Here is a 23,753-nt window from a genome sequence, read left to right on the forward strand (position 1 = left end):
TCCATAGATTCTAATGTTAAAATGGCTCAGAAGGTTCGTTTGAAAATCAGAAGAGCAAGCTGTCTTTACACTGTCACCATGTCCATATAATAAACTCCACAGGCATGAAAACTGAGAATTCAGTAGACTAGATATTGCTGCCGCTCACAGTGAAAGAATTTTGTCAATATGACTTGTACTTTTCATTTCAATTCGATTTGTTTCAGGCTGACGTTTCTGTTCATTTTAAGCAGCAGAAGTGAGGTGCATGTCTGTGTGTGTGTGCGTGTATGGAGCCATTGGGTGCAGTCACTACAGCAACCAGGCTCACACCTGCCTGCTTAGCCCATTTTGTTTTTAGCCGATATTGAATCAAAGGCATGTTTTTTTACTTTTTTTGACAATATTTGCTTTTTTGTGTGACACACTACTAAAAATATAAAACCCATACAGTACTTGGTTGAGACGTAATATTTTACGTCTCAACACCCCCCCCTCCCAAAAACAAAAACAAAAAAACTCAAAAACATGGTCTTTTCCAGCTCGCCTCTACTCTGGCTTTAGCGCCCTTTCTGCCAGAGCAATGGTGGCTGAGACACAGGGGAGCGCAGGCTTAAAACAGGGCATGTTAGCTGCATTTAACCTTCAGTTACTCTCTATATAGTTAGGTAGGAGTCCGACCATGTTTCGTTTTAGCTGTAAAACATTACACCCAGGTAACCTGCTGTGTTGAAAACGTGTTTTCCGACTATGTTTGCTGCCCTACAATCTGTCCTACTCAGTAGTAAAATCAGCGACATTTGACCGTCCTGTTTCTCCATTGAAATTTATACAGCCTATTTAACGTCTGAAACTTAAAATTGTCTGTAACCTGCTGTTGTTACCACTGTCCTGTTTGAAGTGGAAACAGAGAAGCTGGTTGTTTTGTCATATGTGCATGTGCCAAATTTAAACCCAAGGTACTAACTAGCTAACTGACGGGATGCCCATTAACCTCATAACTCCTTGTGTGTGTGTGTGTGTACAGAGAGACAGCCAGGCTCATAATGGATATAAGGAAGTTTTTTCAAAAAAAGGAGCCACATTCAGGTAAAAGTGTAAGATCAAATGATCCATCAATAAAGGATAATGTTGGATCAGTGTTCCAATATTTATATCTGTTATTAGATGTACATGTGGTTTGGTTATTTGCCTTTTGGTTGAAAGTACACCGAGTGAGGTCTTTTTTATTAGTGATATTAATAGTATTTTTTTCATATTAATGTAATTTTTTAATCTAATTGAATACAATCTATTTGTGTATGATTGTCAGTCCAAAGAGGGAGAGAGGAAAGAGGAGAAAGTACGAGGTCAGGAAGAACCAGGTAAGAAAACAGACAGGGAATACTAACAGGCAAAACAGAAACTGTTAAACTGACAAAGAAAAAAAAAACAAATTTTACTCATAAAATCTGGAATTTGTGTTCTCCCTATATTAAAGCTGCTGTACAGAATCTGCAAAACAAACTGGGTTGTCAGCCCTGGCACTGCATTACCATATTGAACTTCATTTAGAGGAAGTCACGGTTGCCAAAAACTTTTTGAAGCTCAAGAGTGAGGCTGGTGCCATTCCAGATATGTTAACATTGTACAATCTTCTGGATAATCAGATCTTCCCCAGACTGAAAACTGTTATTCAGGTTGCCCTAACAATCCCAGTTTGCAGCTGTAGCTGTGAGAGGTGTTTTAGTGTCTTGTGTCAGCTCCATACCTGGCTGAGAAGGACCATGGGTCATAGCAGACTCCAGCACCTGGCTGTGATGTCAGTTGAGAAAGAGATGCTTGAGAGACTTGACCACCAAAATGTGATAGACAGATTGGCCAACTTCAAGGTGAGGCGACATAGGTTAAAAGAAAAGAAAAAATCTGCAAAGCCATAGGAGTATCTGCAGTAAAGATCTTTGCATACATTGTATACATTGTACCATAGACCACGGTGTCTTAATTTTTATAATTTCTTTATTAATACTTTGTACAATTATACATTTCAAGGACTCTTCTATTTTTGGAGTGTATTTTTTATGTATCTGTATTTTATTATACATACATATTAAAAGTGAATCTCTGTCCAAAAAATGCACTCAGTTTACTTTTTACTCACTACTCACTAAATATTTTTGGTCATGTCGCCCTGCTCTATTCCAATCCATTCTTCTTTTGCAGTAGTAGTCTTTAGCAGCACTTAAATAAGTTTTTTTCAGATTTGCTGGTTTTGTTACAGACTTTTCAAAAAAAGTGTTTTGCTTTTCTTTCACAAATGTGGGGATTAAATTGTGTTAAAATGTAAAAAACAGTGATGTCATGTTTTGTGACGAGGACCCAGGCACAGAGAGACTTGATGAATTTAAGAATCATATGATTTAATAAACTCCTCCGTGAATCGCAACCTTATCGTGGTGGAGGGGTTTGTGTGTCCCAGGGATCCCAGGGGCTATGTTGTCTGGGGGCTTTTGCCCCCTGGTAGGGTCTCCCATGGCAAATTGGTCCTGGGTGAGGGACCAGACAAAGAGCGATTCAGAAGACCCCAATGAAATAGGGTATAGGTTTTCATTATGTGAATAACTTGAAAATCTTAGCTCAAACAGGCTGTCACTTGGTGTTCGCTTGCTCTGTGGTATAGTATCGCTTCCTGTTCCTGCTCAAACACAGTGGTGTTTCTGAGTAGCTTATTTGCTTAGCAGTTTAATTAACAACTTTTAAATACATTCTTTTTTTTTCCACAGTATAATCTTCACGTGCTTCATCCGAAGCACACTTTCTTCTCACTACCTAATTTACAGCCAAAGTATTCACTCACTGTCTCTGTACTGTTTCGCTAGCTTAGCTCGTAGCCGACCCGTTAGCACCATGGCTACTTCACCTGTCCCTTCTGCACTTTCTTGCTCATTGTGTCAGATGTTTAGTTACTCCTCGGCCTCCTTTAGCAGTAATGATATCTGTAACAAATGTAGCATATTTGCAGCTCTGGAGGCCAGGATTACTGATCTGGAGACTCGGCTTTGCACCCTTCTCTCACCCTTAGCTTGCCAGGCCCCTGTAGCTGGTGCAGCCGAAGATAGCGTAGGCCCCGCTAGCTGTTCCCCGGCAAATCCCAAGCAGCTGCGGAAAGAAGGCGGCTGGGTAACGGTGAGGAGGAAGCATAGTCCTAAACAGAAGCCCCAGGTACACCACCAACCCGTTCATGTGTCTAACCATTTTTCCCCACTCGGTGACACACCCGCTGGGGGTCAAACTCTGGTAATTGGTGATTCTGTTCTCAGACATGTGAAGCTAGAGACACCGGCAACCATAGTCAATTGTCTTCCAGGGGCCAGAGCAGGCGACATTGAAGGAAATTTAAAACTGCTGGCTAAGGGTAAACGTAAATTCAGTAAAATCATAATTCACGTCGGCAGTAATGACACCCGGTTACGCCAATCGGAGGTCACTAAAATCAATATTGAATCGGTGTGTAACTTTGCCAAAACAATGTCGGACTCTGTAGTTTTCTCTGGTCCCCTCCCCAATCAGACCAGGAGTGACATGTTTAGCCGCATGTTCTCCTTAAATTGCTGGCTGTCTGAGTGGTGTCCCAGAAATGATGTGGGTTTCATAGATAATTGGCAAACCTTCTGGAGGAAACCTGGTCTTGTTAGGAGAGATGGCATCCATCCCACTTTGGATGGAGCAGCTCTCATTTCTAGAAATATCGACAAATTTATTAAACCCCTCAAAACATGACTATCCAGAGTTGGGACCAGGAAGCAGAGTTGCAGTCTTACACGCCTCTCTGCAGCTTCTCTCCTCCTGCTACCCCCCCAAAAACCCATCTCCGTAGAGACTGTGTCTGCGTCCAAAAAGACAAAAAACAAACTAAAAACCAGCAACAAACAACTTAAACATTTACAAAGAAAGAACAATACAGTATCCACATCTGAACCAAAGAGTAAAACAGTGAAATGTGGATTATTAAATATTAGGTCTCTCTCCTCCAAGTCTCTGTTAGTACATGACTTAATAATTGATCAACAAATTGATTTACTCTGCCTTACAGAAACCTGGTTGCAGCAGGATGATTATGTTAGTTTAAATGAATCAACACCCCCGAGTCATTCTAACTACCAGAAATCTCGAAGCACAGGTCGAGGGGGCGGTTTGGCAGCAATTTTTCACACCAGTCTATTAATTAATGAAAGACCAAGACAGACTTTTAATTCATTTGAAAGCCTGATGCTTAACATTGTCCACCCCAGCTGTGAAACTCAGAAACCAGTCTTACTTGTTATCATCTATCGTCCACCTGGGCCTTACACAGAGTTTCTGTCTGATTTCTCAGACTTTATATCTAATTTAGTTCTGAGCTCAGATAAAATAATTATTGTGGGTGATTTTAACATCCATGTTGATGCTAAAAATGACAGCCTCAACATGGCATTTAATCTGTTATTAGACTCAATTGGTTTCTCTCAAAATGTAAAAGAACCCACCCACCACTTTAATCACACTCTAGATCTTGTTTTAACATATGGCATAGAAACTGAACATTTAACAGTGTTTCCTGAAAACCCTCTCCTGTCTGATCATTTCTTGATAACATTTACATTTACAATAATTGATTACGCAGCAGTGGAGAGTGGACTTTATCAAAGTAGATGTCTTTCTGAAAGCGCTGTAACTAAGTTTAAGAATATAATCCAGCCACTGTTATCATCGTTAATGCCCTGTACCAACACAGAGCAGAGCAGCTATCTGAACGCTACCCCAACAGAGGTCGATTATCTTGTTAATAATTTCACCTCCTCACTACGTACGACTCTGGATACTGTAGCTCCGGTGAAAACTAAGGTCTCTAATCAGAAGTACCTGACCCCGTGGTATAATTCTCAAACACGTACCCTAAAGCAGATGACTCGTAATCTGGAGAGGAAATGGCGTGTCACAAATTTAGAGGATCATCATTTAGCCTGGAGAAATAGTTTGTTGCTTTATAAGAAAGCCCTCCGCAAAGCCAGAACAGCTTACTACTCATCACTGATTGAAGAAAATAAGAACAACCCCAGGTTTCTCTTCAGCACTGTAGCCAGGCTGACAAAAAGTCAGAGCTCTTTTGAGCCAACCATCCCTTTAACGTTAACTAGTGATGACTTCATGAACTTCTTCACAAATAAAATTTTTATCATTAGAGAAAAAATTACCAATAATCATCCCACAGATGTAATATTATCTACAGCTACTCTTAGTTCCATTGATGTTAAGTTAGACTCTTTTTCTCCAATCGATCTTTCTGAGTTAACTTCAATAATTACTTCCTCCAAACCATCAACGTGTCTTTTAGACCCCATTCCTACAAAACTGCTCAAAGAAGTCCTGCCATTGATTAATTCTTCGATCTTATATATGATCAACCTATCTCTAATAATCGGCTATGTACCACAGGCCTTCAAGGTGGCCGCAGTTAAACCTTTACTCAAAAAGCCATCTCTAGACCCAGCAGTCTTAGCTAATTATAGGCCAATCTCCAACCTTCCTTTCATATCAAAAATCCTTGAAAGAGTAGTTGTCAAACAGCTAACAGATCATCTGCAGAGGAATGGTTTATTTGAAGAGTTTCAGTCAGGTTTCAGAGTTCATCACAGCACAGAAACAGCTTTAGTGAAGGTTACAAATGATCTTCTTATGGCCTCTGACAGTGGACTCATCTCTGTGCTTGTCCTTCTTGACCTTAGTGCAGCATTCGATACTGTTGACCATAATATCCTGTTAGAGCGATTAGAACATGCTGTAGGTATTACAGGTATTGCACTGCAGTGGTTTGTATCATATCTATCTAATAGACTCCAATTTGTGCATGTAAATGGAGAGTCCTCTTCACACACTGAGGTTAATTATGGAGTTCCACAGGGTTCAGTGCTAGGACCAATTCTGTTTACATTATACATGCTTCCCCTAGGCAGCATCATTAGAAGACATAGCATACATTTTCACTGCTATGAAGATGACACCCAGCTCTATCTGTCCATAAAGCCAGATAACACACACCAATTAGTTAAACTGCAGGAATGTCTTAAAGACATAAAGACTTGGATGGCCACTAAATTTCTGCTTCTTAACTCAGATAAAACTGAGGTCATTGTACTCGGCGCTGAAAAGCTTAGAAATATGGTATCTAACCAGATTCTTACTCTGGATGGCATTACCTTGGCCTCCAGTAACACTGTGAGGAACCTTGGAGTCATTTTTGACCAGGATATGTCCTTCAACGCACATATTAAACAAATATGTAAGACTGCGTTCTTCCATTTGCGCAACATCTCTAAAATTAGAAATATCCTGTCTCAGAGTGATGCTGAAAAACTAGTTCATGCATTTATTACTTCCAGGCTGGACTACTGCAATTCATTATTATCAGGATGTCCAAAAAACTCACTGAAAAGCCTTCAGTTAATCCAAAATGCTGCAGCAAGAGTACTGACAGGGACTAGAAAGAGAGAGCATATTTCTCCTGTTTTGGCTTCCCTTCATTGGCTTCCTGTTAAATCCAGAATTGAATTCAAAATCCTGCTCCTCACATACAAGCTCTTAAATAATCAGGCCCCATCTTATCTTAATGACCTTGTAGTACCATATCACCCCATTAGAGCACTTCGCTCTCGCACTGCAGGCTTACTTGTTGTTCCTAGAGTATTTAAAAGTAGAATGGGAGGCAAAGCCTTCAGTTTTCAGGCCCCTCTTGTATGGAACCAGCTTCCAGTTTGGATTCAGGAGACAGACTCTCTACTTTTAAGATTAGGCTTAAAACTTTCCTTTTTGCTGAAGCATATAGTTAGGGCTGAACCAGGTGACCCTGAATCCTCCCTTAGTTATGCTGCAATAGGCATAGGCTGCTGGGGGATTCCCATGATGCATTGAGTTTTTTATTTCCAGTCACCTTTCTCACTCACTATGTGTTAATAGACCTCTCTGCATTGAATTGTAATTGTTATTAATGTCTGTCTGTCTTCCACAGCATGTCTTCTATCCTGTCTTCCTTCTCTCACCCCAACCGGTCACAGCAGATGGCCGCCCCTCCCTGAGCCTGGTTCTGCCAGAGGTTTCTTCCTGTTAAAAGGGAGTTTTTCCTTCTCACTGTCGCCAAAGTGCTTGCTCAGCAGGGGGTCATATGATTGTTGGGTTTTTCTCTGTATGTATTATTGTAGGGTCTACCTTACAATAAAAAGTGAGGCATGGTAAATGGTAAATGGCTTGTATTTGTGTAGCGCTTTACTAGTCCCTAAGGACCCCAAAGCGCTTTACACATCCAGTCATCCACCCATTCACACACACATTCACACACTGGTGATGGTAAGCTACATTGTAGCCACAGCCACCCTGGGGCACACTGACAGAGGCGACTGTTGTTGTGATTTGGCGCTATATAAATAAAATTGAATTGAATAACATTAGCTATGGTTCGTACTTGCTGTGTGGTCAGTTGTAATGTTAGATTGCACGATCGGCAAGAGAATAAACTTTCAATCTTTTCATTGTTTTCCCACCTGGAAAAAAGGCATCCATCCTGTACAGCAGCTGTGAGACGAGCTGATATCGAGTTCTCTACCATCCCCAGATATCTGTTGGTGTGTTCGAGACATTTTCATTCGGGTAAGTTCTAAAAAGTTCATATTACTCTTTATAGTCTATTAGTTTTATTTTCGATGCACTCTGAGGTCATAGCAAATTAGAACAAACACCCTAGTGAGTGATTTTGCAGAACTATGTTCTATTTATAGAGTTGATAATTATTTGGCATTATTGCAGGCAAACCAGCCTATGAAATTGACGATACAAATCCTGACTGGGTTCCAACGCTACACATGGGGCACTCCAAAATCCCTGCCTCAAACATACCACCATGCCAATCATATTACTTCTTCCATTTGAGGGTGAAGAGATGACCCTTCTGGATAAGATAGTGAAGCTTTGCTGCGTTTTGGTGAACATGTGCCCCATTGTGGTTGTACAACCTGTGAAAAATTAAACGTGCTTTTGTTAAATACTCTTAAAAGTCTTGTGCTGTATATATAGTGAGATTTTTTTCAAAACATTTTGTCATTTGTCACTATACATGACATTGATTCTACACTGTAACTGTTGTGATTCTCTGTAAAGTGGTTTTAATTTTTAAAAAAGGCAAACATTTATTTGTTTTTTTAACTTTTGAACAGTAGTACTTAGTAAGTACATATTGAGTAAATACAAATTATTTGCATGGCAATGCACTTCTGGCATAAATCTAGACCCCCTATATAAAAAATGATGGGTCATTCCCACAACCTGCAGCTTTACTGTGTTCCAGCAGTGTATACAATAGAGGTGACAACTCCTCCAGAGTAGCAGATGGAATTTTTCTTTTTTGAGGACAGCTTCTTTTGCCTTTACTACAGATGGTCTGTTTATGTTTCGATCAAGAGCCTTTTTTGGGCAGGAGAAGTCCAAAAGGAGAAGTCCATCTAATGGCCAAACTCTGGGTGAGATCTGTGTTCGTGTTGGCTCCTTCCACCCCTTGACAAAATATTTGTACTTTTACTGTAATTTCCTTACATTTTAAAAATGGGTTTATTACTTTGGGTTTAACACATTAGATGGAAGCCTTTATTTACCAGTCTTTAAACAACAAACTTATATCAATCTAACGGAGGTGACCAATGACAATCTTATAGCGTGACCAGTGATTATTACACACACACAAAAATGAAAGCGGCAAAAAGATATTTCTTCTACAATCTGTGGTGCTGTAGGGTTAGAGTGGATTAAGGATCAAAGTGTATAGCAACTTTTGGGAACTGCATTTTTGGGACAGAAGATCAAGGAAGAGGGATAAGTTAAAGGAAATAGTGGGATTAAAGAGAATAATGTTTTATAAAACTGCAGGTAATTTTAAATACAATCTTTCGAGTTATATTTAAAGGTAAGCACTGCTTAGTGATGCTTGCTAAACCGGAAATGTAAAGTAGACCTTTAGTTGAGTTTTTGCAATCAAATATTAGATCTGTATATGATGTTAAGTAAAGTTGTTGTTTTGTTTTTTTAAATTTTGAAACATCCTGCAAAACAAACTGACTCTTATTCAGAGGTTCAGTAAATACACTCTAGCGTCAAGTCACAACGACAGTCGCCTCAAGGTGCTTTATATTGTAAGGTAGGCCCTACAATAAATAAATCATTGCTGTAACTTGCTGTACTGTGGCGACTGGTGCACAGCGACTGTGGTGCTCAGGTCATAGTTATGTTACATAAATTATAGCAGAGATATTCTGAATTTACACCGATAATGCTTAGTTTTATTTACTGATTTTCACCTTTGTACCTGTTTAGTGCCTAGTATAAAGTTAGGATAAACAGTATAATGGAAATCAGCCAGGTTAGCTTGTTAAATTTTAGGTTACATTCTGTTAAATTCAGTTTTGGAAATCCACAAAGAGTAGGAAACTTCCGATGAGTAGCAGCACATGTCAGCTGATTACAGCCTGTACACAGAAAATCTTCTGGAGCTCTGGAGTTTCTGATACACACATACTTTAAAGACCTAATTTTAAAGTAAAGAATGTCTGTACGTTTGCCACATATACCACACACCATTGCCTTAATGAGTTTTATTAACGAATTACGTAGCTAGTCTTGTAGTTAATCTTAAAGCTGAATCATGATAGTTAATCCGATAGCTAAGAGGAAAGGGATCGATAAGGAGTGGGATCACCCTGTAAAATGTCAGAAAAACAAATAAACAAACATCTGTATTCCTAATTAAGTCCTTAAGTCCACTTATTTAATAAATTACAAATTTAAAAGATTTTGAAAATCTTTTTTTTTTTAATTGGAATTCAAAAATGTTTATTAAAATTAGGATTTAGATTTTTTTTGCACAGTTATTTTTATGGCACAATTCGTTATTAAATCATAACATCCGTTAAATTTGAAATATTTATATTATTTACTCTTCTTATTTTATTAGTTAAACAATAATTTATTTTGTTAATGCCTAAACAAAAATACGAAATTAAAACTGAATTTGTAAATGAATCTGATCTATTTTAATTTACTGATGTATAATCTTAATTGCACAGTACTTTTTAAAACGCTTTATTTCGATGCGCGTGACTCTTCCGGTTCTCCATAGTTGAGTGTTGTTATGTAACAGTACTCCGGTGGTTTACCGGCGGCGTCTGATGAGGTTTTATTAGCCGTTGCTATGGTAACCACTTGTTTTGCCTAACTCCTGCATAACGTGCAGGACATTGAAACGTACTCTTCTGCTCTTCTGGTGGTTTTCTGCTGTACCAAAGAAGGTATATATCATAAACGCTAGGCTCCTGTCGTTTGTTAAGTTAACCCGTCGGAAACTGTGATATCAGATTGAAGTTTGAACAGCGGGCAAGTAATTTTGGGGTTAGCAGACACTCTGTGTTGTTTCAAATGGAAATTTGCCATGTCGTTTTACTCTTTTACTGGTATGTTTTGAATTGTCTGGTGGGGGGGGTAACGGAAGCTGTTATTTTAATTTTGACTGTGTTTCTGTTCATTCACTTTTTAATGGCCGGCTGACTATGAAAATCCATCTGCTAATGCAGAGGGGAGGGAGACAGGACAGAAAACAGGCTGTATGCATTTGCATCATTGTTTAGGACACAGTATCAGGCTGCATTAACACAAGACTTCTCTTAAGAAGCAGAACACTGGTGGTTCAGGCATGATGAGTGTTAGATTACTCAGGGCTGGCCAAGACTCCTTTTCACAGCAGTGCAGTTGTACAGGGTGATATTAAGTGTTTGGTATTCCAGTAGAGGCGATCAGCTGGTGGACCCAGCAGAGTGTCATGGGCACTTTCCTCTGGTGTTATTTTTAAATTTCTCTGTAACAATCAGCAGCCACAGTTCTTTCCACTCCCTTGTTAATGTTCCTCCTTCCTGCTCATACTCACTACCAGGTGGAGAACGATGTCGTTCCCGGACCACAGCTCCCAGCTGGGTGTGAGACCCGATTTGAAAAACATTGAAGTTATGCTGAATCACTCTGAGGTCTTCAGGGCAGAGTGTAAAGGGCTGATCCAGGAGACTGACAAAGCATGGCGGCGCATGCAAAATGATGATCAAAAGAGACTCGGTAAGCAAAAATGAATATTTAACACAGAATGAAAGACTATGGAGGTGAATTGTAATGTTTCTTCCTTTTTTAAAAAAAATTCTGCTGTCCAGATCAGCGGGTCAGAGATATCCAGTTTCTGATAAAAGAATTGCAGCTAAAGCTGGAGGAGGTCATTCTGGAGACTGATGCTCTTATAACTTTACAGAGCAGTGTTGTGAAGGCTCTGGAGGGCACCAAAGAGCCTCTGAGAGTCACTGTTCTCTGTCTGGAGGAGAGGTGAGGCAATATTTTTTACAAGTTTATAATAATAATGGTACCAAAGAGTCCAGGAAATGATTGAAGCATACATTTTAAAGAAGCTAATGTCAGCCCTAATTCCGTATAAAGATGCACCTCCTAGCTAAGGCTAACATTAGGCTCATGATCTGCAGGATGAAGCGCTTCCCGGCTGAGAGGGTGGAGGATGAAGTGGAAAGAGAGCTGCTGAAGGAGCAGGAGGTTCTCAAAGGAGTGGCTTCCCTCCTGGAGCGTACAGTGGAGCAGATGAGTGAACAGATTCGGTAAGAAAATTGGGCTCAATTTGATTTCGAGGGCATCATAAAAGCACACAGAGGCTTTGGGTTTGCTACCTAGACAACCAAAGTGAAAGTCTGCTGTTTTGTTCCAGACTGAACCGATCTGCCAAGTACCATTTAGAGAAGGATCTGAAGGAGAAATCTGAGGCCCAGCACATTGACAACTCCTGTGTTGTAATGACCACCCATTCCATCGGTAACCTGCAGCTGTCCACAACCAAGAGCACCAGTCTGCCTAGGTGAACCTCTTGTTTAACACAGAAACATGTAGAAACAGTTTTCAGACATGAATTAGTTTTTTACTACTTGAGGTCTAAAATTATGCTGTGATTAATTTCCTTAAGTTTTCTGCATAAAAGGAAAGTCAAGAAATGTTAAAAAGATAGTTGCGTCATTTGGTTTTTCTTAGCTTGACAGTGACTCCAAAGCAGTGGGAGAACATTTCAGATATCAACATAGCTAAAGCAGAGCACCAGAAGACCAACTCTGAGTCCATGAGGGCCCTGGTGCAGTCTGTCCTGGAGCAGACAGCTGCTGACATGCAGAAGCAGTTCCAGGCAACAACAACTGCCTTCCAGACACATATCCAGGAAATCAAGTCTGCCAAGAGCCAGATGGAAGAGAAACTGCCGGAGGTAGGGCAGGGAGGTTTGTTAGACTGCGTGCTTGTTGTACAAGGAAGCAGATGTAATGCTGTGTTTAGCATTCTGCCAGGTATTAAATTAATGACTGGTTTCAAATCATTTTCTGTTCTGCTTTAAAGTTAGCACGTGTGTTGTGGTGACCTAAGTCACCACAGCACACGTTTTTCATATCCTACATTTTCATATTCTCACGTATTTGCGCAAAAGTCGACCTCACCTGCGTTTGTGGAGGGAGGTGCACATGCAGGTGTATTTGTTTGGCCATATCTGTGAGGATATTCACTCAAATGAATGCTTTGCAGGGCCTCTGACCTGTAAGTTGAACCATGAGTGCCAAGCACCAAACCCATAATGTTATCCTAACCTAAATTTGACTATCCCCAATGAATTAATCCCCAAACAGGCCTTTATAGGCCTGTTTGTTTACAGGCCTTTATATTTATATAGTTAGGAAGAATGATGGCCCGCCAAGTTCTGACTTTTATAAACGTCACTCTGATGGTCTAAAACTCCTACTTTCATAGATAGCCTCACAAGTTCTTACTTCATTTTGTCTATTTTATGTCTTTGGTTTCCTGTAACACATTACTTACATAGTTTGAACGTGTGGTTTCCAAGAAAGTTGCCTGTGCAATCTGCTGTTCTCTACAACAGTCTGTCCTTGTGTGTGCATACACACTCATGGACTGTGTCCTTATACCTCATATCGTTTCAAAACAGTAACTGTATGATTGACTTCATATGATGCATTCAGGGCCATGCATAGTTTAACTTTTATAGAAATCGGGGTTGCACTCTCTTCAAACTCTCTTCTCTTCAAACTGACCCTGTAAGCATGAAGAAGCATGAAGTCTTTTTTATGTCATTGCAAAATGATTATTAAAATATAACGGCCCATCCTCTTGTTGAATAAAAACATGCATACATTGTTGATATTGTTGGCCTCAGATAATTGTGATTACTCCCTGAGTTCAGTCTGGTTTCAGTCAGAGTGTCGCTGAAAGTCATTTGCAGGTACGCTGCTAAACAAACCTCTCACTTTAGTTTTCATTTCCAGGAGAATCAACATGTGCAGAGCAAAATGTGTCTGCATGTAACCAGAGGGCTCTCCTCTAGTCAGAGTGCCAAAAAGATGTGAATCACATCAAACTTTGTCCCCAGTAGATCAAAGATTTAGAGTGCAGAGGAACTGAATTATAGAGTGTACATTAAAAAAAACAGACATAGCAACTGTGGTGTCATCATTGGATTTGCATTTTTGAGGCCTCAAGAGTAGCATCTTGCACAGTACCTTAGTATTTTGGTCCCAGAGGTGACCATATTTTGATGAGAGGATAGAGTGCAATGTAAACAGCTAATGCTATCAAAGTGTATTAGCAAGCTAACCTTATGTGTGCAGTGCAAAGACACATATATCTGCTAGTTACAACAGAGGAACAGACTAATGAAATGTTACGGTGTGAACACACCGTTAGAATGTTAACTTCATAGTAGAATTAGTTTGAAATAATTTCACTGCAGATTGTGAATCTTGGCTGCCCCTGGTGTGACACCTGTATTCCCTCTAGATTCTGTCTGAGATAGTCGGCCAGGAGAGGCTCAGAGAGGATCTTCAAGTGGCCATCACAGAGAATGAGCATTCCCTGAATCTGGCAAAGACCCGGCTGGCTATGCGTCTCCAAAGGCCCGGCAAGGAGCAGTGCTACGATCTAGCCCAGGCTCAGCTCCTCACTGAAATCCAGCACCTCACTTCTCACATCAAGAAGTATGGCCTGCAACAAAACAGATGTAAAATGTTTGTGCTGCACAGCTCAAACCTCATGACCGTGTGCAGTATTTCGGGATATTACTGCAGGGGACACACATCATTATGTCTTTTTGTCTCTGTGTTGTCAGACTGCGTGAGGAAACAGCTCAGTCACAGGAGCAGCAGAGGGCGCTAGTGTGCTGCAAGCTGAGGATGGAGGAGGATGTCGATATGAAGGCCAGCTCTCTCTACATTGACGAGGTCATCTGCACTCAGCTCAGGGAGCCTGTCAGGATACATACATTCTGACCATTATATGCACTTCAGATGTATTTCAAAATGCAGTCATATAACATTTTCTTTACAATAACTGTGATCCTGTTTCTCTTTTAAGTAGTTGGGTGGCATCATTTTTCTTTTACAACAAATATTAAAATTGACCTCACATAGAATCTTGTGATTATTTTTATTTGCAAACTATATAATAGCTTTTTTTTTTGTTTTACAGCAAAGTGTTCCAAGAATGAAGCCCACACACAGGATGATAAAAACTGAATTTATTAGACCTAAAAGCGATATTTAAATTTAACCTCTAAAGAAGATTGATTTAAGGTAAAAAAGATTTACTGATCACCTTGACCAGCTTGTATAGCCTGAATCCCCAGATGAACTGCATTTGCTGATGACCCTTTAATGTCAGCTACATTATCTGGGGATTATTAACACGAAAGCTCACGGAACCCAATGGCACATATTAGCACATATGTCAGTAGCGTTTAGAGAACTAGCGGTGTAGCCCTGTTTAGGAAACCTTTGGTTTAAATGTGAGGATAAACTTTAAAAATCTCACAGCGGAAGATCATGTAGGTTACACATTAAGTGTATATTCATTTGTAAAGAAGTGTTTTTTTTAAATTATATATCATATCAGTTCAACAATTGGTATTCATGGAAGTACTTCAAACACGCAACTCAAAGTCCTCAGGCTTGCAGTCTTAACAGGGTAACAGACAAAAGTGTGCACAGAGCTCTGGGTGTCAGCGATAGACTAAGACTCACATACATGTAAATATCCTTTGGCGTGGAAAGGTCAGTAAAAACATCACACTGTAGCTGTGGAAGCATGTTAGTGGTTCACGGACACTCCCATGAATACAGAACTCTGCACCTTCTAGCACACGTTTCCCATCAGTCCCCTCTTCCTCTGCTTTGTGCACATCTAACAAAAGATGAGGTGATCGCCACTGCCGGAATATTAACATGATAGGAGCATAAAAACATTTTAGAGTTATCATGAGAATTTTTTGCAACAACTGATCCGGTTTTACACACACAGCAGTGGAAACTGTGAATATGATGGATAAGTGGTTAGCATAAAAGTTAAGTGGCCGTGCTTGTAATTAATAGACTGTAAGTATCAGTGTGAAATTTACTTAGATGCAGAGTAAAGTACTTTAATTCAAAAACAAACAAAAAATGTAAACATTAATAAAAGCATCAGAAGAAACCCTAAAGATCTGTTTGAAACGTGCACTTGCAAAGCCTTTATGCTCTCCTATGGTGTTGGTCAAAGCTCTTGGGGGCAGCTTTTCCATTCTGAGGAGCTCTGCCTCTAGTTCAAGCGTATGTGACGTCTGCACTTCACCTACAGACACACAGGAGGAGAGGGGAACATCTTACCATTGGTAAATTTCAGCGATTTTCAGTTAAATCCTTGGTGCTTCAGAAACATTACCTCGTGCCACTGCAGTGTGGAGACGGGCAGAGCCAGATGACAATGTGGACATGTCCTGATTTGATCTGGGTCGCCTCCATTGATCCAGGGGCCACGGCTGGGTCTGTCTGAGAAGTTTAATTCCTTGTTGGTGGTCATCAGCTGGGGAATGCCCCCCTTTTTTGAGAAATCAACCTGATCCGACTCCTCCTCTGACTCCTCCTCCAACTCCTCCTCTGATGCTCCCTTTGACTGCTTTTCCACTTCATATTCCCACGTGGTTGTTGTAATACATGTCATCTGTTTTGTGGGGAATACAGAAAAAGATATTATACAGTGACTCTTTACAGTGTAAATACTGTAGAGTGATTTTTCTTAATATGAAGAATACCAATCATCAGTGTGAACAGTTCGATTCAATGCCTTGTTTTTTTTTCTTTCAATTCAATTCAGTTTTATTTATAAAGAGCAAAAAATACACTAGTAAGGTCAAATAAGGGAGGATTTTGATCCTAACTTAACTATAAGCTTTATCAAAAAGCTTTAAGCCTAATCTTAAAAGAAGGTGTCTGTCTCCACAATCCAAACTGGGAGCTGGTTCCACAGAAAGGGGGCCTGAAAGTTGAAGGCTCTGTGTCCCATTCTATTTTTAAATACCCTAGGAACCACAAGTAAGCCTGCAGTCTGAGAGCAAAGTGTATTATTGGGGTGATACAGTAATATGAGGTGTTGTTCAAAGGACATAAACATTACTGAGTGTCAAAACAAAATTGTACTTAGTAGTCAGTATAATCTTTTTGTTCATATATAAGTTTGCATATTATAGAATACTGCATGATGACTCTTTTATTACTGTTGTTGGAATCAAGACTTGCTTTATAAATTCTTTCTCACAGTGATAATAGCTGAGCAAGCTGTTATTATTTCACTCCTGCCAGGAAGAGGGGAGCTGGAAGCTCTTATCTTCAAGAAGAGGGGCCACGTCCTTCAGAATAACACACACACACACACATACACCTGAACCACTTTTATCTTCACTCCCTACATACTAACATTCCTCTGTTAATGAATAGACGTATTCACTGTTGTATTACTTTTGTATATAAATAAAGGCAAGTGCAGGAACAAAGCGCACATCACAGGGCCCCCACTCTGGTGTGAGCGTTCTGTGATCGCCCTTGCAAGTAAAAACTGCAGCGTCTGTGTGTTTCTACCTTTAGATTCTTAGCTGAAGAAGTGTCTTTAGAATAAATCTCTTGACACTGAGAGATATGTGACCCTCTGCACACAAATGTTAAACTTGTTGCTCAACACCTGTGAGCTCATTTGGTCCTTAACTCTGAGTCTCACATTCTTCCTGTCTATGAAATAGAACAGGCTAGAGCACCTAGACTTTCATGCTCTGATCTGGAGACAATCATACACATATTTACTGTATTTGCAGCTCCCTTCTCTTGGGCACGAGGAAGCCTGAGGAGATCAGACCAGAAGAACCACTGACTTCCTTTGGATCACCTCTTAAAACTCATTTCTATTGACTTGTTTTTAACTGCTACACGTGATGTCTTCTATCTGATCATTTTCATCTTTTACTTGCCTTCCTATATTTTCCTCCAGTGTCATATCTGTTTATTTTTAGTCTTTTTGTTGTGTGTATGTGTGTGACTTTAATCCACATGTATCCTTTCATTTTTCTGCTAACAAGCAGCCTGCTTAGCTTGATAAACTGTGATTATTATATGTAAAATAATGCTTTTAAATACCTCGTGCTCTTCTATATCAGCAACTGGAAATGATGCCATACATCTGGTACAATTTACTGACATTTCTGCTGTTAAGAGAAGCACGGCAAGCGTTAAATAGCAGGAAATAAAATTACACTGAAGTTTACTGAGATTTTTGCTGAATCTATTATTCTCTTACTCTCTTTGAGTGCCCTGCTGGTCGCTTGTAGGGGACTTGATGACTTCTCAGTGACTGAGCAGGTCAAGCCATGATTGGGCTGGTCTCTCAGTCTGACGTAACAGCCGCAGTCTCTGCAGAGCTCAGTGCGGCTCCCACACACCAAGCTGTGTCCGTCCAGCTCCTTCGATGGCACTTCTAGGTCACAAAACTGGCATGCCTGCAGACGTTCCACACATTCATCAGCCTGTGAGACAGCGAAAAGCACAGTTAGACTGATAACTAGGATAACTAGGGCTCGTCCATGTAGGCAGCTGCAAGTTTAACTTGAGCATGAAGGTGTGGATTCTGTTTTGGTCATAACCCTCTTAGTCTATGGCGACTGTCTTCACTGGGGACAGTGATGGTGGTATTCCAGCACTTTCCAGTTCATGGCAAGCTAGAGATTAAACTTGTCAAATTTAAAGGACATCGTGCAACCTTCAGCTCCACTTACTCAAAGTAAAGTAAAGTGAATGCAAAGTGCTACTTACTAAGGCAAATTTAATCAAATATTAGTGGGGTGCATGTATATATTTGAGTCTGTATATGTCTTGATCCTGTGTGGCTTTGAGAAAATCCAAAATAGATTTAATAAATAATTAAAAGCCCCAAATCACCTTGACATCCATGCCCATGATGATGAGTGAATGTAACCTTCTGACCACAGCTGCAGATTTGTCACTATGTTGTTCTAATGTGTCTGAATGTCTACCTAAATGGTGGTTTTGGTTTCACCTCATGATCCATCAGCTGAGAACGTTCCATCTTCTTGTTGCACTTGGAGCAGCTCACCTGATAACAAGCAAATTTGCAGATTTACATAGATGCGCTGTGCTGTGTCTGTGTGTCGTACGTGTTTTACTTTTTCACATTGTGAGAACACCAACTCTTTTTAAAACAAAGTAAAACAAAGTAAACACTGGAATAGCTCATAAATCTCACTGCCTTCATGTTGAGTTGTTACCTACATTTTGCCCAATAATTGAGGGATCCATCATATTCTGATACACAAAACTACTCTCAGCTGCTTCCTTTTATTCACCAGGGGTCACCACAGCAGGGAGCTCCAGGGAGTCCCATATGGAAAAGATATATATAAATCTTATAAAGTTTGTATCTGTCTTGTTTGAAACTTGTATGAAAAGCATGCAAGAGTTAAAACAGATATAAGATCCCTAGAAAAATTATATAAATGAAACCTGTATGTTTTAGATTCTTATTAAAACAATATATGAAAGTGGCCACTTTCATGAGTAAATCATATAAGCCTTATATGATTCACTATATGAAGTAGGCCACATCTGATGCAAGTCTTTTATAAGTTTTTTCTATTTCTTTTCCATATGGGGTGTTTGATATGGCACATTTATTTTACACCTAATGATCTTCCTGACATGCCCCTCAAAAGCATTCATATCTCCTCCCAGTACTGAACCTGGGAGCAGTCACTTGTTCGGCAAATATGCAAATTGCTCACTACACAGACACATGCTGATACTCAAAAGGTAGAAATGTGTACCAACACGCAGGGAATGACAGCACTCTGTCTGTGGCCTGTGCTGAAATTCTGAAATGATCTCCATGAAGTGGATCTGTGTGAATAAACAGCTTCACCGTGTTTGTACCTCTGCATGCTGTTCCTCTCTGTGATCCTTCAGCTGATCCCTGGGAACTGATTCATTGCAGTCCGGACAGAGACATAGGAATCGGCTGCAGTGCGTCTCATGTAGATCAAAGTTGGCTTCAGCGACCTCTTTGTGGCTTAAACAACAATAGAAGGAAAGACGTATGTCATTTTGTAGCAAGGGAAGTCACATTCAAAAACAAACACAGAAATAAAGTATGTACCCGAGAACCACATTTTTTGCTCAGCTGTCCTACTGAATGCTACTATAGGAAGTGACAGGTATGCCCTGCCTGTAATACAGCTGGACTCTCTTTTTTGGACTGTCCTGCTACGTGTTAACACAGTAGAAGCACAGGGAGTGTACGGTGGTCGAGAGGAGAAAAATTGCACATTTATTATTGCTTACAATCAGTTAGAGATGAGACACACCTTATCCAGTGAAGCAGTAACAGGGAAAATATCTTTATTAGGGAGAGCCTTCCTGAAAACGAAACTAAGACTGCTTTTGATTCACGTAAACTGTCAGACTCACGCAGTTTCCATTAAGCAGCAGTTTAATTGAAGCAGAGCACAGTATGGGCTTAATACACAGTGAAAGAGTGGACTGACTCTAGCTTTCTGAGACTGAGCCCTCTTTAGAAAACAGATTTAAAGCATTTTACCGTTCCATATCAATTTTCAGTCACCGAAACCATACTTGGTTTGTAAACTTCTAACAAAGACTTTTATATATGAGCAGATCAGGACAATGTGCCTATTTCTTTCAGACATAATTGCCATACTGACACTCATTCTGTTCAGTTTTTTGACTATTCACCTTACGTGGCGGTTTATTCACATTCACTTTCCGGTTATCAAATTGACTGTAATCAATCATTTAAAAGTACTTTTAAATCGAAGTCTCACTTCAAACAACGCTGTCACATATCACGAACTCACCACTGGCCGCAGGTGCGTGTTGCCTCCTTGTCTTCCATAAAAATGATCCGAGTGTGGAAGATTAATCTGAAATGCCTGACTGCTCTCACACTTTGGTACTGCTTCCCCAAAATAGAAAGTGAAAACATGTACAGATTGCTATTGCGGACACCTGCCACAGAGGGGCGAGCGCGAGTTCTAAATACGTCTTCAGTGGCAGTTTCAGTTCTTCAGTTTAATGCAGGACTGAACTGGAAACGTATTGAATTTCAACGCTTTGTTTCGAAATTGCTCCTTACTTATTTAGGGACGTGTTTTTATTCACATTTTATGAGTATTTTAACATTTACCACCTTAAAAACATGTACTGAAAAATTCTCTCTGTCTCTCTCCCCCCCCTCTCTATATATATGAATGCATAATGATATCTGATGTTTACTCTTTATTAAAATGTGATACATAGTTCTAAAGTAAGCAAATTCCTATTTTGCAGTGTCCCTTGATGTTGGGCCCACAGGCATAGATTCTGGTCCTTCTGTAGCAGCACCTGTTGTTTGCTGAGGAAGAGTCTGCAGCTCTTGTTACAAACACATCCTAACTGATCATATCTAGGGACCAAACCCAGGGATTCCCAAAGAGGATCAATCCCACTCAGCACCTGTAAGTGCCCCCAGAGGAAGTGCTGGGCTTTCTGAGAGGAGACCATGTTGCGGAAAAAATCGCTCTCTTTAGTGAGTGTGGTGTGTGACACTCGGAGTCTGCTGCACATCCTAAATCTCACCATTTTCCACTTGGACACTGAGAGAAAACAGCGTCATTCTCACTCAGGTAATAGAGGTAATCCTGTTAAATGAGACAAGGTGGAATTTATTGATTTGTTACAACAATGGCTGTTTTCTAAAAGAAACAAGAACTTGAATTTGGCTCTTGTTTGAACCAGATGTTTTTATTTTTTTCTTCTCTCAGTTTTTCCCTGTGCAGCTCCTCTGCTGTGGCAGCTGGCAGCACTGATGTAAGAGAGAGAAGAAGAGCAGCGGGCCTCCAGTGAGGAGGTGATTAGGCTCCGGAACCAGCTCCAGGAGGCTTAACAAGAGACCGAGCTCAAACAGAGGTGCAGGGGATGGGTGGGACGGTTGGGGCACTGGGGACAATAATACTACAATACTACAATGACAGGACAAGCTGTTCATGTTTGTGTTTTTACTGGTGATGGGGCCATTTGATTGAACGTTTGTAATTAGCATCAGTGCTGCTTGAGAAATGGTGCTCTTTCCAAAAGTTAGAAAAAATATATATACAAAGTTAGCAGTTTTTAGTACGAGTTTTAGTAAAAGCGGCAGAATGAAAATATTCTTTTAAGCTTGCCTTCATGTATTCACATCTATCTATCTATTGTTACGGATTCAAATATTGGGAATGGATACAAGAGGAAAACCAAAATAACAACACTGGTCCGGCCGGGTCAAGTCAAACGATGATTTAATGAACACACGCGTGGGAGATGGACACCATACAACAGACAGCATCAGATCTCAAAATGGTGGAGCCTTGATCAAACTCTTATAGCCTCTAGTGGCCCCCACCTAATCATCAGAGCCTAAACATTCTCTCTCACACAGCGCCTAAGCTACGACCTTGGCTCCCTGTTTATCTGCTCCTGCTGAAATGGGGCAGTATGCTCTGTTCTCTTCTAATCAGACAAATGAGACGATGACTTTCTGTGAACAGTATTTCTTATAACTCAGCAGTATAATGCATCATAAAACAATATCATTCATTCACAATAAATCAACAGTCTAATGTAATGCAAATCAGTTTACCAAATGTAATAATTATCACCTTCTTCTAGTTCAGGAGCATGATGCAAACTGAAAACTACATAATAATTCACAATCTTTAATTAGGGGTCTAACATGGCATAAAATAATATCATAATCCCACAATTCCCCCTGATGAGCTCTTTAGACATAAAGAGCTCACTTACACCCTGCAATCCAGTGTTGCCGGGTTCATTTCTCCTTACTCCTGAGGCCTTTTGTCCCCCTGTTGGGTGAACCATATGTGAGATGACCTCTGTGTTTACACAGTTCAGATGCAAGAAAAACTTTTATTACAACAACAATAGTAGGTACAGATGACACTCCCATCACTCCCCAGTTCTCCCACAGCTTTATTTCGGTGCTACCTTATACCCTCCAAACGTACTCGGACTAGAACCTCTGTCCGAGGAGCTTTTAACCTTTATTTTATTGCTGTAGGCACCAGTGTCTTCCAGTCGGTGATTCTCTGCTCTTGTTTCCTTCAACCTCAGGGGTTAGACAACCCTTCAGTCGTTGCACAGATCAGGGGATTATTCTGCCCCGATTTCAAACAATGATCTGTGTATTCTGGGATCACAGCTGTGTTCCCCAGGAAAAGGAACAGAAAGGTGTTCTCCTTATGACCAACAGCCTCTCGAACGTCGTTGGTGTGGTGTTCCTGGATTTCCGTCACTCCTTCGTGGTTATCGCTGTGTTTATTTGATCCATCCTTTTTAGGTGACTAACTGGAGCCCAAAATGCCATGACACTTGAACCCCGTTGATGTTTCAGCAGTCACCGTGTCTGTCTCTGCTGCCAAGGATCCTCGTATATCTGTGACCTCGTCTGGTGTCTGTTCCTTTCTCTGTAAGAGACAGAAAACCAAAACACCTCTCTTCCTGGCTCTAACAATCTAATGTTGCTGTCTACTGATCTTTTGGTGATTCAGAATTTGTTTAGAATATTCAGAATGTCCCAAGGACTTATCCTAATTTAGTGTATGTGTGTGTAAGCGTGTTTGCATTTAGCCCGCTGCACTCAAGGCATTTCTTACACTTTATCAGTCCGGACTATCGCCGAACGAAGCTTATGACCTTCAAAAGACCGAGTGCCAACTCATTATAAGCACATTTGCAAGATATGTATAAAAATGATTAAAACCACTCATTCTAATAAAAGACATAAAAAACAAATTAGCCATTTCTAATTCTAACATGTGTCCATTCAATTAAGCTAGAAAATTAAAAGAAAAGGTTAGTGACCTCATATCTTAGAAAGTATCAGACTTTCTCCTATCCAGTGTCGTTGCTCCAGTCTTGTTATTCTGTGTTAGGGAATGAAATCAATTTAATTGTCATGTTAGATCTGTTCAACACCTGGCTCCGCCCAGAGCCTGCGTCTTCACAATTGTCTACAAACAAAACCTGTATTAATATAAACTTCACTTCAACATGAGCTTGTTGACTACTTTTGACACCTGTAGATAGAATATTAACATGGGGTTATAACAATCACTGTAATACAAATGTTAATATGTCAATAGCTTCAATAAATGTTCAATGCAATGCTTGTTATATGATTCTGATGTAACAATAATGCTGATGCTAAAATAACAGTAAAACACACCCTTTTTATCCCTCACTGACCACAGCAGGGGCCTCTATATT

General features: G+C 40.2%; 2 protein-coding genes across 2 annotated transcripts; one reads left to right on the plus strand and one right to left on the minus strand.

The window, feature by feature from the left end:
• The first annotated feature begins 10,177 nt into the window (after positions 1–10,177).
• Positions 10,178–14,526, plus strand: LOC148098791 (tektin-1-like). Its single transcript, XM_087850731.1, has 8 exons — positions 10,178–10,322; positions 10,961–11,136; positions 11,229–11,394; positions 11,550–11,678; positions 11,786–11,932; positions 12,103–12,328; positions 13,906–14,102; positions 14,234–14,526. The coding sequence occupies exons 2-8, from the start codon at positions 10,971–10,973 to the stop codon at positions 14,391–14,393; spliced, it is 1,191 nt and encodes a 396-aa protein (XP_087706857.1). The 5' UTR covers positions 10,178–10,322; positions 10,961–10,970; the 3' UTR covers positions 14,394–14,526.
• A 351-nt stretch (positions 14,527–14,877) lies between these two features.
• Positions 14,878–20,436, minus strand: xaf1 (XIAP associated factor 1). Its single transcript, XM_006801181.3, has 7 exons — positions 20,309–20,436; positions 19,368–19,503; positions 18,478–18,534; positions 17,722–17,947; positions 17,562–17,629; positions 15,820–16,098; positions 14,878–15,729 (listed from the first exon to the last, which is right to left on the minus strand). Exons 1-7 carry the CDS (start codon positions 20,434–20,436, stop codon positions 15,697–15,699), a joined length of 927 nt encoding a protein of 308 aa, XP_006801244.2. The 3' UTR covers positions 14,878–15,696.
• Positions 20,437–23,753: the final 3,317 nt, after the last annotated feature.

This window comes from Neolamprologus brichardi, chromosome 14 (genome assembly GCF_056152115.1).
Source record: "Neolamprologus brichardi isolate AB-2024 chromosome 14, ASM5615211v1, whole genome shotgun sequence".
Classification (NCBI taxonomy): domain Eukaryota; kingdom Metazoa; phylum Chordata; class Actinopteri; order Cichliformes; family Cichlidae; genus Neolamprologus; species Neolamprologus brichardi.